The 16,433-nt window shown below is 39.6% G+C and overlaps 2 protein-coding genes across 2 annotated transcripts; one reads left to right on the forward strand and one right to left on the reverse strand.

Moving 5' to 3' along the window:
- Window positions 1-730: 730 nt before the first annotated feature.
- ccdc59 (coiled-coil domain containing 59) lies at window positions 731-2,969 on the reverse strand. The gene is made up of 4 exons (XM_044343254.1): window positions 2,706-2,969; window positions 1,999-2,365; window positions 1,385-1,493; window positions 731-1,211 (listed from the first exon to the last, which is right to left on the reverse strand). Exons 1-4 carry the CDS (start codon window positions 2,851-2,853, stop codon window positions 1,047-1,049), a joined length of 789 nt encoding a protein of 262 aa, XP_044199189.1. The 5' UTR covers window positions 2,854-2,969; the 3' UTR covers window positions 731-1,046.
- A 716-nt stretch (window positions 2,970-3,685) lies between these two features.
- On the forward strand, window positions 3,686-15,024 carry mettl25 (methyltransferase like 25). The gene is made up of 12 exons (XM_044343252.1): window positions 3,686-3,998; window positions 4,871-5,053; window positions 5,203-5,309; window positions 5,419-6,018; window positions 6,365-6,512; window positions 9,456-9,550; window positions 9,846-9,875; window positions 10,419-10,492; window positions 11,903-11,996; window positions 12,441-12,515; window positions 13,010-13,081; window positions 14,687-15,024. The coding sequence occupies exons 1-12, from the start codon at window positions 3,701-3,703 to the stop codon at window positions 14,792-14,794; spliced, it is 1,884 nt and encodes a 627-aa protein (XP_044199187.1). The 5' UTR covers window positions 3,686-3,700; the 3' UTR covers window positions 14,795-15,024.
- The last annotated feature ends 1,409 nt before the right edge of the window (window positions 15,025-16,433 follow it).

The raw sequence follows: 16,433 nt of genomic DNA on the forward strand, positions 1-16,433 counted from the left end.
TATGTATTAAATATCAAGTATGAAAGATAAGAAAAGCTTTGGGCCTTTCTTTACCAGAAATACAAAACTTTCTGCTCCCACCATCACCAGATATTTTAACATTCTTTGCAGTGAAGTACAATTTAATCCCTTAAATAAACAGGAAACAGAGTAAAGCTCTTACCTTTTTTTTTTTTTTTTTTTACAAATGGTACCCACAAGAAACTGAAGCCTTTTTCCGCTCTTAGTATCAAGTCTTAGTATCAACAGAGCAGTGATCGCGCTCTGTGTTTAGGAAGTCTTGCCTCACAGATGAATGCTAGAGAAGTCATTCTGAAACCATGTGATGTCATGAGGAAGAGGCCTGAGGCGGTTCAGCCTGCGTCCACACGCCGCTCCCACAGTGATAGAGAGAGAGGGGACTTGCAGCAGTGAACTCTCTTTATGCCAGCCACACGTATGCAACATGTTTACAACGTCTGCAACTATGACGACAGCAGATTTGTGACCACTAGTTTCTTGAATGTTAATAGTGTGATTAACTGGAGTTTTATCAGGGAATTCAAAAGGCATGAAAAGTAGCTGCCTGCAGCCGAGTATAATCAAAGTTAGATCAAAAAATTGCATTTTTTTATGTCATTTTTAAGTGTTGTTAGTAAAAACCAAAATAACTGACTGATTGATTATTGAATAATTATTTTCTGTTGGATGACAAATAGTGTTTGTTGCCCATTTTAACACAACACTCACGTGAATCTCATCATACATTTATTGGTTTTTATAAAAAAACTGACTAATGTTTTACATGTTTCCTCATCTCTTCATATCTTACGATGCCATCTTGTGGTCTGACATTAAAATTGGACACAGCATTAACTTGCCTGGAACAAAATACTGCAAAATCACATTATCAGAGTGAAATCAGTGAACAAATGAGCAACCACAAGCTTTTCACTCCAAGCTCAGAGGCAAACAGGTCATTGATTGCCACTCAATTTTTTTTTAATAGCGTAGTTAAATATAGTTCCACTCCATTGGTTCCCCCAGTATCAGCTCTGATTTAAGAGTCATTTATCAGTTCTCTGGATCTTCTGAAGCAAATACTCCATCTGGAGGTTTAGATTTGGCTGTCCTTTTTTGGTCTTTTTGCTCAGCATCTGAAACGTCTCCATCTTTTTCTGTTTGTACTTTTCAATAGCTTCTTCTCTCTGCTGCTTGTTCTTCAGGTAGTCCTGGAATCAAAAAAAAAAGAAAGAAAGAAGCAAAACCACTTGTCAGCAGCATGTAGGACTGGAATTTGATTTCAAAATAACATGAAATACAATTTCTGATAAAAGCAAAGAAGAAGCTCTTATTCTTCTCCAAGTGTAATAATTAATTCTAAATGATAGAGTGAACATGTTACCTCCTTCTTCTTTTTCCGCTTTTCTTGTGCGCTCTCAAATTCCTCTTTTGTCTTCTGATAGGACGTCTTCTTCAGCATTTTTTTCCTCATGCGGTTGCTCATTGGAAGACTAGAAGGAAACGTTATAGAGGCAGAATTACTACACCTTTCCCAATCTGTAATTAAGACAATCTTCATGTTTCCACTTTAACCGAAGGATTTCTGAGGTTGTTGAAAACTTCTCTGGGGTCTTATGAGACTTTAGGACTCTGAGAATTACGTAAATGCATTGTAATCAAACTAAAATAAGAAAAATAGAAAGATTCCTGTAAGAGTTTACTGTTCAAAGTTTCAAGGTTTTTACCCACAAAACCAATGATCAGCATCTATTTAACACATGATAAATAACAACGAGATAAATATGACTTTCTGTCAGCTGAAATAAATAAGCTTGCACAACTCTCATGAAACTAATACTGTATCTAAAATACTGTATCATAGTTTTAGATTGTAATATGCACTTACAAATTCATGGAAAACAGGTCAGAGCAGGTGAGAAAAATGTGCTGGAAAATACTTGTTCCTGTATTTTTAAAAAAATGCTTTTAATCTCCATATCGAAAAATATTTCTTACCTTTCTTTCTCTGCCGCTGTTGTTGTTGGCTCTGGGTTCCCAGAAACAGCATCTGTCAGCTCTGATCCACCAGTAACTTCTGTCTCTGGATCAGCAGCAGCTTCAGTCTGTTGTGCAGGTGCATCACTTTCAGGTATTTCTTCTCCCTTCTCCTGCCCTTTCATTCTCAGTTTACTCCTGTTCATTCGGTTTGTCCAGGCCTCGTTCTTCAGTTTCTCTGCCTCGGCCATGTACAGATGTTTGAGGTGTTCTGGGTACTCCTCCTTATACAGAGACATGGACTCAGGGTTCTTCTTTCTCTCCTTCCGTAGCAGCTTGTTGTACTCATGTTTGACTCTCTGCTTCCTCTTAAAAGCAAAGCCTTGACCTGGAGAGTGGAGACAATTTGGCACACCATATAATTTATTCTTCATTCAAATAAAGTTGATTATATACCGAATTTACAAGTAGACTTAGATATACCTATTAAAGAACTTAAGAATGTTTTAGCTAGTTTTAATGTTTGTCACGTAGAAATTCGAGATTAAATTGTGAGGTTTTTTAGTTGAGTTTGGCATCACGTTTAACTTGAAATAATATGATGTACTGTAGATGTGTACATGATGGCTGTCTGTCTCTCTAAGTGCAACAAACCTCCCATCAAGTATCAAATTACTGTAATTTTACTTTAACACCGTAGCTGTTATCTGTGTTTAGCAAAAACGTACCTTCTTTAACGCTGCCCTCGAAAACTTTGTGCTCCGGAATCCATTTCCTTTTCTTTTTGACACCGGCAGCCATATTTTTCGATTTCTTCCAGTTGTCGTTTTTCCCTGTAAACTTATTATTCTTCGTTTTCTGGTCTGTTGGTGCCATTTCACTTAATTATAATGTGGAAAAGTGAAATGTTTACAACTCTCATGCGGGTTTAGGCTGCGTGTTTCTCAGTACCGTCGCGGGACAGATGACGTGTGCGCATATCAGACAGACACGAAAAATCGAGTGCAGAACATCAAATCTATTAACGAGCTATAGTCCTTTTTTTCTTTTTTTTTAAAAAAAATTCTTGCTAGTGTCTAAAAGTGCAGCACTTGGGTACAACCTAAAAAAATCAGTGTGCGAAATACAGGGTTATTTAAATAAAATAACTTTTATTTAGATAGCACTTTTCAAAAACAAGTTAACAAAGTGCTTCACAGGCATAAAAACAGAAAATACACAGTGCAATTACAAATTAGAATAAATTCAATGCAATCAAGAAATAGAAAGACGATGAATACAAATCTTAAGAATAAATAATTGAATAAAACATGATAAAACAAAAAGAAACACTCTAATTAAAAGCCATTTATAAACAACTAATTGGGCCTAATTATTTTCTAGGTTTATTTTATGTAACTATTAAAATCTTTTATTGTTTTTATATTTACACAATAAAAAATATATTGCAATCAAAGCATTTACGGCATTTGAATGCATTTTACACTGCCTTTGCATGTTTAAACGTCCAATAAAAAATGTGAAATGAGAACATGAACAAATTGACACTATAATAATTAAAGTCCTTTATTTATCTCCAAGGAACATTGTAAAAGTCCTTCAACAGTCCTTATGTCACAGGTCAAACAAATGTATAGACCAAAAAATACATATATAAGAAAAAATAAATAATAAATAAATATTAAAAAATAAAAATCCATCGATGAGTTTTTTTCAGCTGCTAATGTCTAGGTGTACACCAGCAGTGGACTTCTTCTGTCCATGCCGCATTCACTCAGGTCTGCCTCAGATAAGCTTTTTAAACATGATACCCTCCTCGTACAGCCTCAAAGAGATTCAGCGACGGATAGATGAAGTCAAGTGGTTTCTGTCAGCAACAATCAGCATCGCAAACGCTCACACTGTGGAGTTTTACACTCACGACGTGTGGAACCGCTTCATGGCCGTGTCACCAGAGGAGGTCCTGTCAGCCTTTAGTTCATGTAGTGACCAGCAGAGGGAGCCAGAGGTCAAAGGAAAAGGTAAACATGTTTAGTCTACAGGAGCTGACAGTGGCCTTTAATATATGAAAGTTTAGAGTACTCATGAGGGTACCGCTGTGTAATAGGGCATCCTTTATAAAGGGGTTGTAAGTTGTAACTATGGCTTCTATAATGTTTAATAAGTCATTTGTCATTGCTTTACAAATAAGCTTTGGGTTGCCAGGTTGTTAAAAGCCCCTGGATGGACACTTTGGACTTCTTTTTATAGTTAAATATTTTTAATGCGTTGCTTGAAAACTTTAGAGGTCACCAAAATTACAATAATAATAATAAAAAAAAAAAATCTCTCTAGGGTATCCAGCCACATGGATAGTTTTTGGCTGTATTTGCTGTGGTTTTTGAGATTTATATCTTTTCTTGATTTGATCTTATTTGCGGAGAACACAAAGCCAACAGTTTTCATAAGCACTATTTTTGGTGGGGAGTAGTTCCAAAGAAAGCACATTCGCAGCGAGGTCTCTGGATTATCCAAATGTAACTGGGGCATTGTTTCTGGGAAAAGATGTTGCTGTTAGATTTTTAAAATATAATGTCTCAATACTGAATGCACCACAAACGAAATTGCATCCACCCTCTTTGTCGGAATAAACCCAAAACTATCTGCATGGCTTGAGACCGCAAGGAGTATGCAATAAAACATGTTTTTGTTTTGTGTTTTTTTCTGTTATATGGTTTCATTTCTTGCATCTAAATTCTGCAAAACCTAAATTAGTGTGTAAAGTTAGTATCTTTTATATACACAGAACTAACAACGTTCTACCAAAAAGAAAAACAATTGTTACAATACCCAAAAAGCCTAATGCAATTTTGTGCATCTTGACTAATATTTCTATGGCTGTCTCCCTAAACAGAGCAATCCAGTACTACGTTTGGGTTTTGCAATGATTCAAACCGGCTGGTTGATACCCATGAACTGTTGCAGGCGGCCAAGGCCCACTCTCTCCCTGGCCTTGGAGTCTGTATGAGCAGGGTTGAACTACTGCAGGCCCTCAGACAAAACGGATCTGACTCTGGTGATCCACCAGCAGAGATAGGTAAGGGAAGGATGGACGGTCTGAACATGTTGTTTCATGCTGAGAGAAGGAAACAAATCAAGGAATGTTTAGCTCAAAACATGACCATAGCTATGGTGAATATGTTGTCATTTTAAAAAACGCGGGCACCTTTGTTTTGTTTAACCCAGGTGCTGAGCTGGAGCCAGATGAATTTATGAATTCCAAGAAATCCCATGAAGTCCAGTCCATGTCTGAGGTGGTGGCTTGTCTGGCCAAGCGCTGTGGAGTCAAACAGGCAAGAAGAAGGAAGTTTAATCTTATTGACCTGATTTTGAATTTAATTTGTTCTTGTAAAAGATTGTGATCTGCAAAAACAACCCAAAAACTTTCTTCTTTTTACCCAGGTGATAGACATTGGCTCAGGAAAGGGCTATCTGAGCTCCTTCCTGTCTCTGCAGCACGGCCTTCGGGTCTACGGCATCGACTCCTCCAGCACCAACACCCATGGAGCCCAGGAGAGGAACAGGAAGCTCAAGAAGTTCTCCAGGGTATACCAGAAACACAACAAGACAGTTAGAGCACAGGGAGAGGCCACACAATCACCTCAGGAGGAGTTAATAGAAATAAAATCTGGACTAAATGGAGAAGATGATGTTTTATATGATGCCGGGGCAAAAATCGTATCACAAGAGGAGGAGGAGAGGGCGCAACCTCCGGCGTTAATCGGCTTATCCAATGTCGACCCTGCAGTGGAAGGGCATTCAGAGCCAAACCCAGAAACGGAGGAGCTCTTCCTTAACGCCCTATCAGTGGACGTGATACAGCCTACGTCTCCCAGAGTTCCCCCCAGCCAACTGAGTGCTGAGGAGAGGGAGAAGAGGAAGAGGGAGAACCTGGAGAGGAAAGCTCAGAACAGAAAAAACAGCGCCAGCGCCGTGTTTTCACCCCTCACATCTTACGTCACTGCGGAAACGGAGCTCCGAGAGCTCATCGACGAGCTGGAGGTGAGCAAATGCAAAGCAGAAAAAAAAAAAAAGAAAAAAAAAAAGCCAACAGTGGATGTTGAAAATAGATTTAATGTGTGTCAGAGTGGCGGCGCAGATAGGAGGCCAGCCGTAATAGTAGCGAAGCAAGATTCCCACAGCAGCTCCTGAAATTACAAGTCTGTCAAGGCGGCTGGAGTTTGCATTACTGGAGCGAGCGCGGGATGTTTTTTCGCGGTGCCAAATCTGCAGCACGTCATCATCAATCAATTTTACCATCGATCTCCACTTCTCCCTTCCCCCCCCCTCCCCTCCCCTCCCCCGTCCTGTTCTCTGTTTTCTCTGCATGCTTTCTTCAAAATTCCAGGATGCGGTCATGGTCGGCCTGCACACATGTGGCGACCTGGCTCCCAGCACCCTGAGGATGTTTGTGGCAAAGTCGGAGCTGGCCGCAGTCTGCAGTGTGGGCTGCTGCTATCACCTGCTGTCTGAAGAGTTTGACCCTGCCGGACAGGGTAACCACACACACACACACACACACACACTCTGACACTCTGACAGTGACACACTAGGAGATACAGATTACATCCAGCCACAGATTAGTGTGTTTGTGTCTGTCTCTCAGCATGGTGCGGCTGCGTATTGTAAAGTCGTGACAGTACTAGTCTTCAGACACACACTCTAGGTTTTTTTTTTTGAGAACATATGGTTTCTGTTGTACATGGAGCTGGCAGTCTTTCACTCCATTTCTATTTTTGTGTCCTTGATCCTACCTCAGACACCTGCAGCGTCCACTTCATCACTCTAATCCTATCTGAAATGAAATATTATCATCCCACATAAAGCCACATAAACACTCATATTCAAATTTTATAGTAAACAAGTCAAATGTTCCGCCATGAGATTTAGCCAAGTTAACCTTCTGGAGATTGAGTTGAGCTTAACCCCGCTGTTAGAGCCATTACAGTGGATTTATGGATTTAGGACGACTGTTTAAGGACGCTGAAAATGAGATTTTTTTTTTTGACCTTTTAATTTAGAAGGGAATCAATTGGAAATGATTGATTCTGCAACTTGTGTGTAGTATATCATGCTGGTTCAGCAGGACTTCCCTGTTATTTAGTCAGCCTGGACTGCCACACTGAGGAGAGGAGATTGTATGCTACCACTGCTTCACCTTGACGGTTAATTCGGGCTCCAAAAAGGCAAGATTTGAGTGATATCATCCCAGTTTGATACATCTGTGATTTCACTCCCTCACTCCTCACTTTTATGAGGTATGAAATCTTCTACATGTGTCCTCATGCTGTGTCTGTAGCCCTCTACGTATCTATAAGAAAGATCCCTCGCTGCGGTCAGTATGCGCTCAATATTGCATCATCTCTCGTTAATAGCGTGACCCGCGACCCCTCGCATCTTCGGGACCCGTCGAAGCTTCAGCCAAGAGTGGAAAATGATATGACAGCTGATTGAAAACACGCCGGTCATACCAGCACTCCTTTCCGTACTCGTCTTTCCAACTCCAACTCCATCTTTTAAAGAAGTGAACAAAGGCATTCACTCACACACACACACACACACACACACTCTGTTGGCCTTACAGTGCAGTCTGGGATGCAGGCCAGCTCCTGTGGTGGCCTACCTCACCCTAAAAGGGAGCTAAACCACTAAAGAGTTGAAAAGCTTAATTCTAAAGGGCAGTTATACATTGATGTGATCTGCCCATTTAGGAATTAAGCAATACTGTAAATGCGTCATTCATTTCTCGCACCTTATGTGGTTTCAGGAATCCAGTCTCATACTCACAAAAACAACAACTGCTCAGAGATGAGTACATAAAAGCGTCTAAAAAGGTCTGGAGCCAGTGTGTCTCCTCACAAAATATTTGCAAGTGTACGTGGCCAGTCAGAAATATTTGTCTTTCTCAATGGCAGTGCATGTTCATGGGCACTTCAGATGTGGACTCAGTGGCTCACATGAGGCTAGCTACTATAAACAGCTCTGTGTACACACTGTAATCTACCCTTCAGACGGAGGAAAGGCTTGTCCACCTCAATTGCCTCCGAGGGCCCGTGTCAGCAAGGCGTGCGCCGAGCAGAAGGGAAGCTAACCTGATTGCTAACGTGTTTTAGCGTGTCCAGAGCAGTTTGCGAGAGCCCGACGGGCCCCAGCTGCACGTTATTAGTGCTTCCTTTGACTGCATCCCTCTGGATTCACTTGCGCCTTGGCCTCAGTCACTGACCCTTTGTAGAAACGACATGAAAAGGATGGCAGACTGTCAAGTAGTCACACTCTGCACCTCCCATTGGGAATTTGTGTGTGCACGTGTGTGTGCGTGCGTGCCTAGGTCTGCTACGGCTGCATATGTTTGGTGTTTATTGCTGTTTTTCCTCACAACAACAATCAGATTTCCTAAAATCCACATTTCTAGATTTTAAAGAGTGAATGAAAGCCAAACAGCAAGTAAAGAATCATGAGGGTCCAGTTTAGATAATTGGGTGCTAATTGGGTGTTTCCACCGCAAAAACTTTTGCAAGGGACCAAGAACCTTTTGAGGAACTCAGAAACTTTACCTGTATATTTTACCGGAGACACTAGGGACTAAATTTAGTTCCTGTATGATAGAGATGCCAAGAAAGTCTCTGCTTCAGGGGCAGAAAAAGGGCTGAAACCACAACTGCTGCAGGTTATGTGCTGCTTCATAAAACAAGAAAGTACTGGGCACTGCTAGTAATACGATTAGGATGAGGGTAATGTTCATTAACATTATAAACAAAGTTATGTTTTCAAAAAACAGCAAGATCAACGGAAAGAGAGTGTAAACGAGCTGAGAGCACGAGCAAACTAGAGAGAGGGAGATGTAGTCGATAGAGGGAGAAGCAATGAGACAACAAAGTGAGTCAAAACCTGCTGATTTTTTAATCGTGGACTAAAGTAGGAACAATAACCAACATTTGCCAGATCTTCTGTTTGGAAAGAGGCATTCTGGGGTTTTCAGTCTGCTTTTCGTTCATCACTATTGCTACTAGAACTTTGCAGTCACACTACAGTAAAGACATAAAACAGGATGATTCTGTAGTTTCCTCATGTGTGAAAGTTACGTTTCAATCCCTGCCACCATTTTTCAATCTGTTATTGGACTAATTAGGCTAATTTTCATGGATCAGATGCAATAGAAATGCAAATAGGGAGAGGAAAGGGCGCTTTTAGTTCATGTTTAGTACCTAAGTACCTTTTTCTCCTCATACCTGGAACTATTTGGTCAATAAAGGCTATGAGACAGTCACAGTGAAAAGAAGAGGGTTGAATTGTCTGTCTCTATATATCAAAATGAAAACGTTTCCTACTCCTGCTAACTGAAAGTTTCCTAGTAATCAAAATTCATATCCACTGATTGCAATTGTTTAAAAAAAGCCTTTAATAATTAACCCGTCGATCTCCGTGTGTTCCCCCCGCAGAGTGTTTGCGCGGTGTGTGCGGTTTCCCTCTCAGTCAGTACCTTCACGACCTCTCCTGGTTCTGCGGCAGAAACGCCAGGATGTCAGCATGTTTGGTGAGTTTAAACTAAAAAAAAAAAAGGGCACAACAAAGTCTTTTTTTTACATAAACATGAGCTCCTGACGGCATAATGGCTGCTGTCAGGGATGGCTCTGTAACAAAAGCCCCTATAATGAATTCATAGGAAGCTGTCCTTTTATTTACTGTAGGTTACAAGCAAGACATCTGGATGAAGTAGAGTTAATGAGTTTTTTAATGAAGTTGTCAGGAGTAGTTTTCACCTTTGTGACTACAGCTACGGCTCAGTTTTTTTTTCTATACTCAACTCTTTGCTGTCTCTCTAAAAACAGGCATTGGAGAGAGTTTCGCTAGGCCAAGGGGTAAGTAAAGCATGCATACTAATTGTAAATTAATAGTCATCATTGTACAAGAATAGGAGTTAAATGTCTTTCTGTTAACAACGAGTACTTCACACCCATCAAAACAAATCAAATATGGATGTTCACAGTCACACAAGGGTCTATTATCTTCACCGTAGATCTCCTTCATGCATTCAAACAATCAGCACTTTAATTCTGCTATTGTTTTAAGTCTGTGATTGACTACAGTGTATTTACTTGAAATGTGGAGCTCGGAGCTCCGGGCCAAAAGCTGACACACGATACCGCCAGCCATTAATATGGAATGTTTATAAATATTAATGCAATCACGGCAAGATTGATGACTTGTTGGAAACTGGGGTCTGAATCCAAAAACAGACTTGATTGCCTGCTAGTCTTGCATCAGGCTTGGAAAGTGTCAGAAATATTCATCACCCATTTGTGCACACGCTGGATGAATCAAACTTTTTTTTTTTTTTTTGAAAGTGAAAAATAAACCGCATAATGTTGAATCTAATACCTATATCTGTTCGTTTTTCACAGATTCAGATGGAGTCTCTGTTCTACCGAGCAGTCCTTCATGTTATTCTGAGGGACCACTACAGCTCCTTTAAGAGGTAACTCATGTCATCATGTGAAATTACACCCAGTTCCCAGCACCTGGAATATGTTTTTTTTTCTTCTATTATAGTGCATTAAATAAAAGGTTATTTCACAGTGTCCACATACAGTAATAAGTGTCTTCTATTCTCAGCTTGTTTTCTTTATGAACCAGAAAAGTAAAGTTTTTGTTTCTGGTTTATTTTGGCTACAAATGAACCAAGACTTGCACAGAGCAGTCAGATGTAGTCAGCAGGAGACAATGATCTTTAATCAAGATCAATTTTGATAATCAATTTTGGCAAAATATGCACATTAGCTATTTCTCTGTTTTTGATATGACTCGTAAATGGGATATCTTTGGGTGATGGACTTTGGGTTCGGACAGAACAGGCGATTTGTAGACATCACATTGGGTTCTATGAAACTATGGGGTGTATTTTTCACTATTTTCGGATATTTCATACAAAATTAAAAGGGAGGGAGAGCCGGTGCATGCAAAAAATGTTAAATATGTGCACAAATACAAATGCATTCTTCCTCATGTAGCATCCCTCCCTCCCTGCATAAATTTAGCATGTTAAATTTTCTCACTTCTCTGCATATAACAGCTCCTTGTGTTGTCACTGACCCGTTTGGGAAGCTTTATCCTGCTGTCGTTTTTTTTTTTGTTAATTTCCTAATATTTTATAAATCAAACATATATCATCAATAATGAAAATAATAGTTGGCTTCAGCCCTGATGCACCTGTTTTTGTTCTTTATAGAAATGAACCTTTCCTGCTCATATATAACCAGTTAAGAACATGAAGATGGAAAAGACAGAATATGTGAACATCAGTTAGACTGTTTGTTTGGCCTTGGTTCACTTTGCTATGCAGTGCTTTGCAAACATGAGTAACTACTTGCTCTCACAAGTTGAAACCTGCTGGTATACACTCATAAAACCTTAAGTTCTGCTGAAGTCATTTGCTGTTGTTGTTCCGCAGAAATGACTAAGAACTAAATTTTTAGCATAATTCATTGCAGATCTTTGGTGACAAATCATTCAGTCTGACTAAACTTCATTCTCGAAGTAAATACTGGAGATAACAAATAGCCCTTATCAAATGTTGTCGGTACAGACAAAGATTCTCATAAGACACTGAGCATTTTCTGGTCCCCAGTGCTCTGTGACCTTCAGTTTAATGACCAACATCAGATCATGATAGAATATCCATTAGTTTTTTTCCTCCAAGCAGCGCCTATTCATCTCTGTTTGGTCCTTTAGAAGTGTTTAACAGTTTGATTCTGGTCGCTAAGGCATGATTAAAAAAAAAGAGGACAAACAGAGACTAAAGGAGCAAATGTTGTTTACTTCATTGGCTAGAAATGAGACGTTCAGGGTGTAGTTAAGCGTCATTTGTGCATGTGTGTTTGTTCCACAGTGAAAAGCGAGTGGGGAACGTCTACTCCAAGAGTAAATCATTCGTGGACTATGTTCGTCGGGCTCTGCGCAGACTGGATCTGGATGAATCGAAGGTCAAGACCACAATATTCCAAGTCATCTGACAACATCTCCCAGAAACAAATTGTGGAAAGTAGAGTGAAAAAAAAAGGCAGCACCATGGGAGAAATGCTCATTGTTTTGGCAGAGCGAGAGGGGAAATGGTGTTTATTTAGGAATTATTCAAATTTATGTCAGGTCAGTAAACTACACAGGTGCTTGAAATGCTCGCCCTGTTGCTTCAGGATGTTGCCAGGCACCGTCACATACACTACCTGATGTTGAGGAGTTCAGTATGGTTGCCGAGGATAATTACAGGAATAAGAATGACGTGTTTCTGTCTGTTTTATGTCGCTCACAATTCGAAAAGCCATGAAGCTCTTTTCCTTCTCCCACCTCAGTTCTTCATCCTTCATCTCTCACTTTTATTCCCCTGTATTCATATCCAACGCCCTCCTTCTCTGTCTCTTTTTCTTTAGCTTTCTGACTGCGACATCCAGGATTACCACGACACACACAGGCCACGAATGGCCGAGATGCACGCCTTTAATCTGGTGAGTCCTTGCTGTTTTGTTTCAAAAGTGGAAAACCCTAAAAATGAGCAACACCTACGCTTTAGGGCATCATCGCATTTGATCGTTACCTCGTGCTTTTACACAACAGCCGCAATGACCTGTTAAAACTCAACTTTGTGTAAAACATTTTCATTCCTGTAAAATGAGATGCATAATGCCAATAAATTGCAGACCATTAAGTGAGATCACTGCAGTCTGCAGGGAAGTAATACAGATGTGATTATATAGAATGGGAAGAAAACCAGCATTCGGTTTCACCACTAATTGTAGTGTCAACCAACATAACCGATTTTCCTTCGTGACATAAAACAGTCAAATGGTTTTTAAGGATCGTCCGCCAGCTACTGGGAAGACACTAGTCATGGTGGGTTTTTTACTGTGTAGTAAAAGGGCCGACTCATAAGGAAAGTGCACTAGATACTCGGAAAAGGTCAAATAAATCTTTCTTCTTCCATGTCATCCTCTTTGTGTAGTTGAAGGTGACCTTGGCTCCCTGCATTGAGGGGTTGATTCTTCTTGATCGCCTTTGCTACCTGAAAGAACAGGTGAGATACTTCAGTTAGGACACTCATCAAGGTGTCTTCATCATTTTTTGCAACAGAATGTGTTTCAGTTTGTCGGTGCATCTCTGCTCCCATGATGCTTCAGAGCAAATCTACATAAGTATGGCACAGCCTGGTACCTGTATACACACCAGTAATATTAAAGAGACATGAGGTTTAAATGTAAGTCACAGATATTATCATTAAGAAAAAATTAAAAAAAGGCTGGAACTTACAACATCTTTAAATGAAATAAAAACACATTAAGACACAAAAGATTGAAATTTAAGAGAAATATGCAAAAAGTATTGAAATAAAACTAATACTGACAAATACTAAACTGTACAAACACTGAAGTTAGTGTAGTGGAAGCTGAGTGATTTTATCCAGTAGCTGTGTGACACACAGGGTCGCCTTGTTCTCTTTTTACAACTCGACTCATCTTAATGATTTGCTTGTACAGCTTGTTGATTGGGATTTGAAATCTGCTTCCCGGATGACAAAAGTAAGCATGAAGAAATCTCATCTGAAATCTTTAAACCTTTTTTTTTTTTCAAATTCAGACTATTGACAGTAATATAGGTGTCGGCTAAATCAAAGCCAGCCTGTAATTTAACGTCCTGTGCTCCTGCAGCCAAACAAAACAAGCTAATCTTTTGGTCTGAGTCATCGTGATGAGATATGCACGAGCTGAAAGGCTTTGAAGCGCTGATTACACGTGTGATTGTATGTCAGATGGACTTCCTTAATAGGGTCGTGTAATCAAACTATATAATGTCAGGAGCGCTGGTCAGCTTTGAGAGTTCTCCCTCGAGAAGGAGCGAAGGAGGAAAAAAAAAAGAGAAGGTGATGGATGGATGTGAATATGATCCATGTGATGATAAGTGTGCTGAAGCATGTTAAGCATTAAAGGGGACCTTATATGCTTTTCCTTATTTTCAGTTATATTTATATATATAATGTTACAATGTCGGATGTTCATAGTAAACGTGGCCAAAGTGTCAAATAATGAGGTATATAGACGTAATCCCTGTGAGCAAAAAGCACCAGCTTCAGACTGCTCTGAATGCTCGGTTTCCAATAGTTTTTTCTACTTCCAGCTCAAGCTAACGTCGGCTATGCTAACATAATGGCATGTTTAAAAGCTTTATAGTGCATACAACTATTTTTTCATAACAAATGTCCTTAAACATATTTAGTACAACTCACATTCAAAGTGGTGGTATTCCTGAGTGGCCCATCCTATTCTGAAAATGACAATTTATCACAAGCTAAACAGTGAAAAGCCAGTAAATAAAGGAGAGAAATGGATAAAATAATGCCTAGGTTTAAAGGCTTAATAAAATATTACTTGTAACTAAGCATCAAGGAAGACAAACGTGTTCTACACACGAACAGGAGTCCACCTGACACAATATTTGTACAGATGTTCCATCTCAGGGGATTCAATAGAGACATTTTTAATAGTGAGAACATCATACAGCAGAGGATGCCAGAGGTCACAAAGCCAAACTGGGAGGAGAAGCGAGATTTTCTTATCCATGTGTTTTTTATTCAGTTCCGTTGTGTCTTACTGTTTTTATGGGTGTGTTTCTTGGTGTTGAGCAGGAGGAGGAATCATTCTCTGCGCTGGTGCAACTCTTTGATCCCCTGCTGTCACCAAGATGTTACGCTGTCGTTGGACTAAAGAGTTATGGAGACAGGATTACAAGCTGATGAACAAACGCAGATGATTACAGTGGTCTGACTGAGTGGTCATGATTATCTGTAATCATATCAGCAATCATACATCATGAATGTATTATGTATGTATTCTCTGTGGCAAGTTTTTATTTTGTCTATGCTTTAATCTTAATTTTGTAAATTATTTATGCAGTTCCAGTATCAATTTCAGTAGCATCTTTTGTTTTATATCCTTGATGAAAAATAAATGCTCAATATTTCCAGTGCTGAGTCCTTGACTTTGTGCTTCTCCCGGAGGACAACTCATGAAAACACATGCCCAGAACACCTGGAAAAACTGTCAGTCCTGTTTGATTGAATTATATCCATCTCAGCCTTTTGTCTTTATGTTTGAGGGACTCTTGAGGAAACTCTAGTTTTTAAGGAGCGTTCAGGGAGCCAGAGCCATTGCGGGATTTTAGGGAGACTTGGATCCCTCTGTTGAGTTGTGCAGATCTGGAAACTCCATTTCTAGGCTCCCAAAACAGAGGAAGAGGGGGGAGTAGACGGGCCAAGAGGCGCCCTTGACCCCTTTTTAATCTTTACTTCCGTTTTGCTCTGTTCTTGGTCATTTAATAAATCACGCTCTTCTTACATGTTTGACAACAAATGTTACAGACTTAAGTACACACATGAGTTATGATGGTGGGAATTACAGTAAAGTAGACAAAAGGCGACATGGGGTAAATGGGGAACGGAGCATTTAGAGGGGCAAAAACAAATTATGTTATAGTGGGATTGTTGAAGTGAATGCTGACAAGCATTCTTGCATATGTTTTTCAATCTTAAACTACTTCTGCATACTTTCAGCAACAGAAACCATTCAAATATCAAAATGTTCAGCTCTTTAAGGACATTTAGGTTGTGACTTTTCTTCTTTCTAGCGTATTTAAGTGATTTTATATCATTTTTAAAATATAAAAAATTATAATGGAAAGTCTATGGGAGGAAAGTTTTAAAGTTGATATCTCAAAAACTAAAAGTGCTAGGATATAGATACTTCATGGACAGGTGTCCCATGTGGAAATGCTTAACATTAAAACATGGCACCAGTAGCGCCACCATATGGTCAGTTACTGCGTGTTTTACGTTTTGACTAATAACTCATGAACGGTGAGGCCTATCAAAACAATATTTGTACAGCGTGTTCCTTGGATGATGCCGATTCGACTGATATAGGCCACACCCATTTGCGCCTGGAAACATTTTCCGCCATTTTGGATTATATTTCATCTAATCCTTACCATACTTGGTACATACCATATTTAGATTACCTTTGAATAAAACTTTCGAGTTTGTTTCCGGATATCACTTACCGTTTGTCTGTAATTGGTTACCAAAAATTTGAAGGTGTGGCCAGATGCACTTAATGGGCCATAACTCTTCAATACTAAATTCAATTGGAACCAAATTTGGGAATGTTGTACATACAGCCACACTGCACAAGTGTGTAACATTTGTACAGTTTCACCCACAGGGGGCGCTACTGTAATATTATAGCATGATATTTCTACAATTCTGTTGTCTTTAATAAAATGAAACTTGGTACTCAAGTTCTCCATGAGAATTATATGCCATATTTAAGCATGGCACCAACGCCCCACCTTTTGGCCATTAGAAACACCACCATATT

The sequence above is a fragment of the Thunnus albacares genome, chromosome 23 (assembly GCF_914725855.1).
Source record: "Thunnus albacares chromosome 23, fThuAlb1.1, whole genome shotgun sequence".
In the NCBI taxonomy this organism is placed as follows: domain Eukaryota; kingdom Metazoa; phylum Chordata; class Actinopteri; order Scombriformes; family Scombridae; genus Thunnus; species Thunnus albacares.

Coding starts and splice junctions, on each gene's coding strand:
- mettl25 (XM_044343252.1), top strand. CDS start 3,701: ATGTCTAGGTGTACACCAGCAGTGGACTTCTTCTGTCCATGCCGCATT. Junction 9,876..10,418: donor GAGTTTCGCTAGGCCAAGGG/GTAAGTAAAGCA, acceptor CGTTTTTCACAG/ATTCAGATGGAGTCTCTGTT. Junction 12,516..13,009: donor AGATGCACGCCTTTAATCTG/GTGAGTCCTTGC, acceptor CTCTTTGTGTAG/TTGAAGGTGACCTTGGCTCC.
- ccdc59 (XM_044343254.1), bottom strand. CDS start 2,853: ATGGCACCAACAGACCAGAAAACGAAGAATAATAAGTTTACAGGGAAA. Junction 1,494..1,998: donor ACAGCGGCAGAGAAAGAAAG/GTAAGAAATATT, acceptor GTTTCCTTCTAG/TCTTCCAATGAGCAACCGCA. Junction 1,212..1,384: donor AGCGGAAAAAGAAGAAGGAG/GTAACATGTTCA, acceptor TTTTGATTCCAG/GACTACCTGAAGAACAAGCA.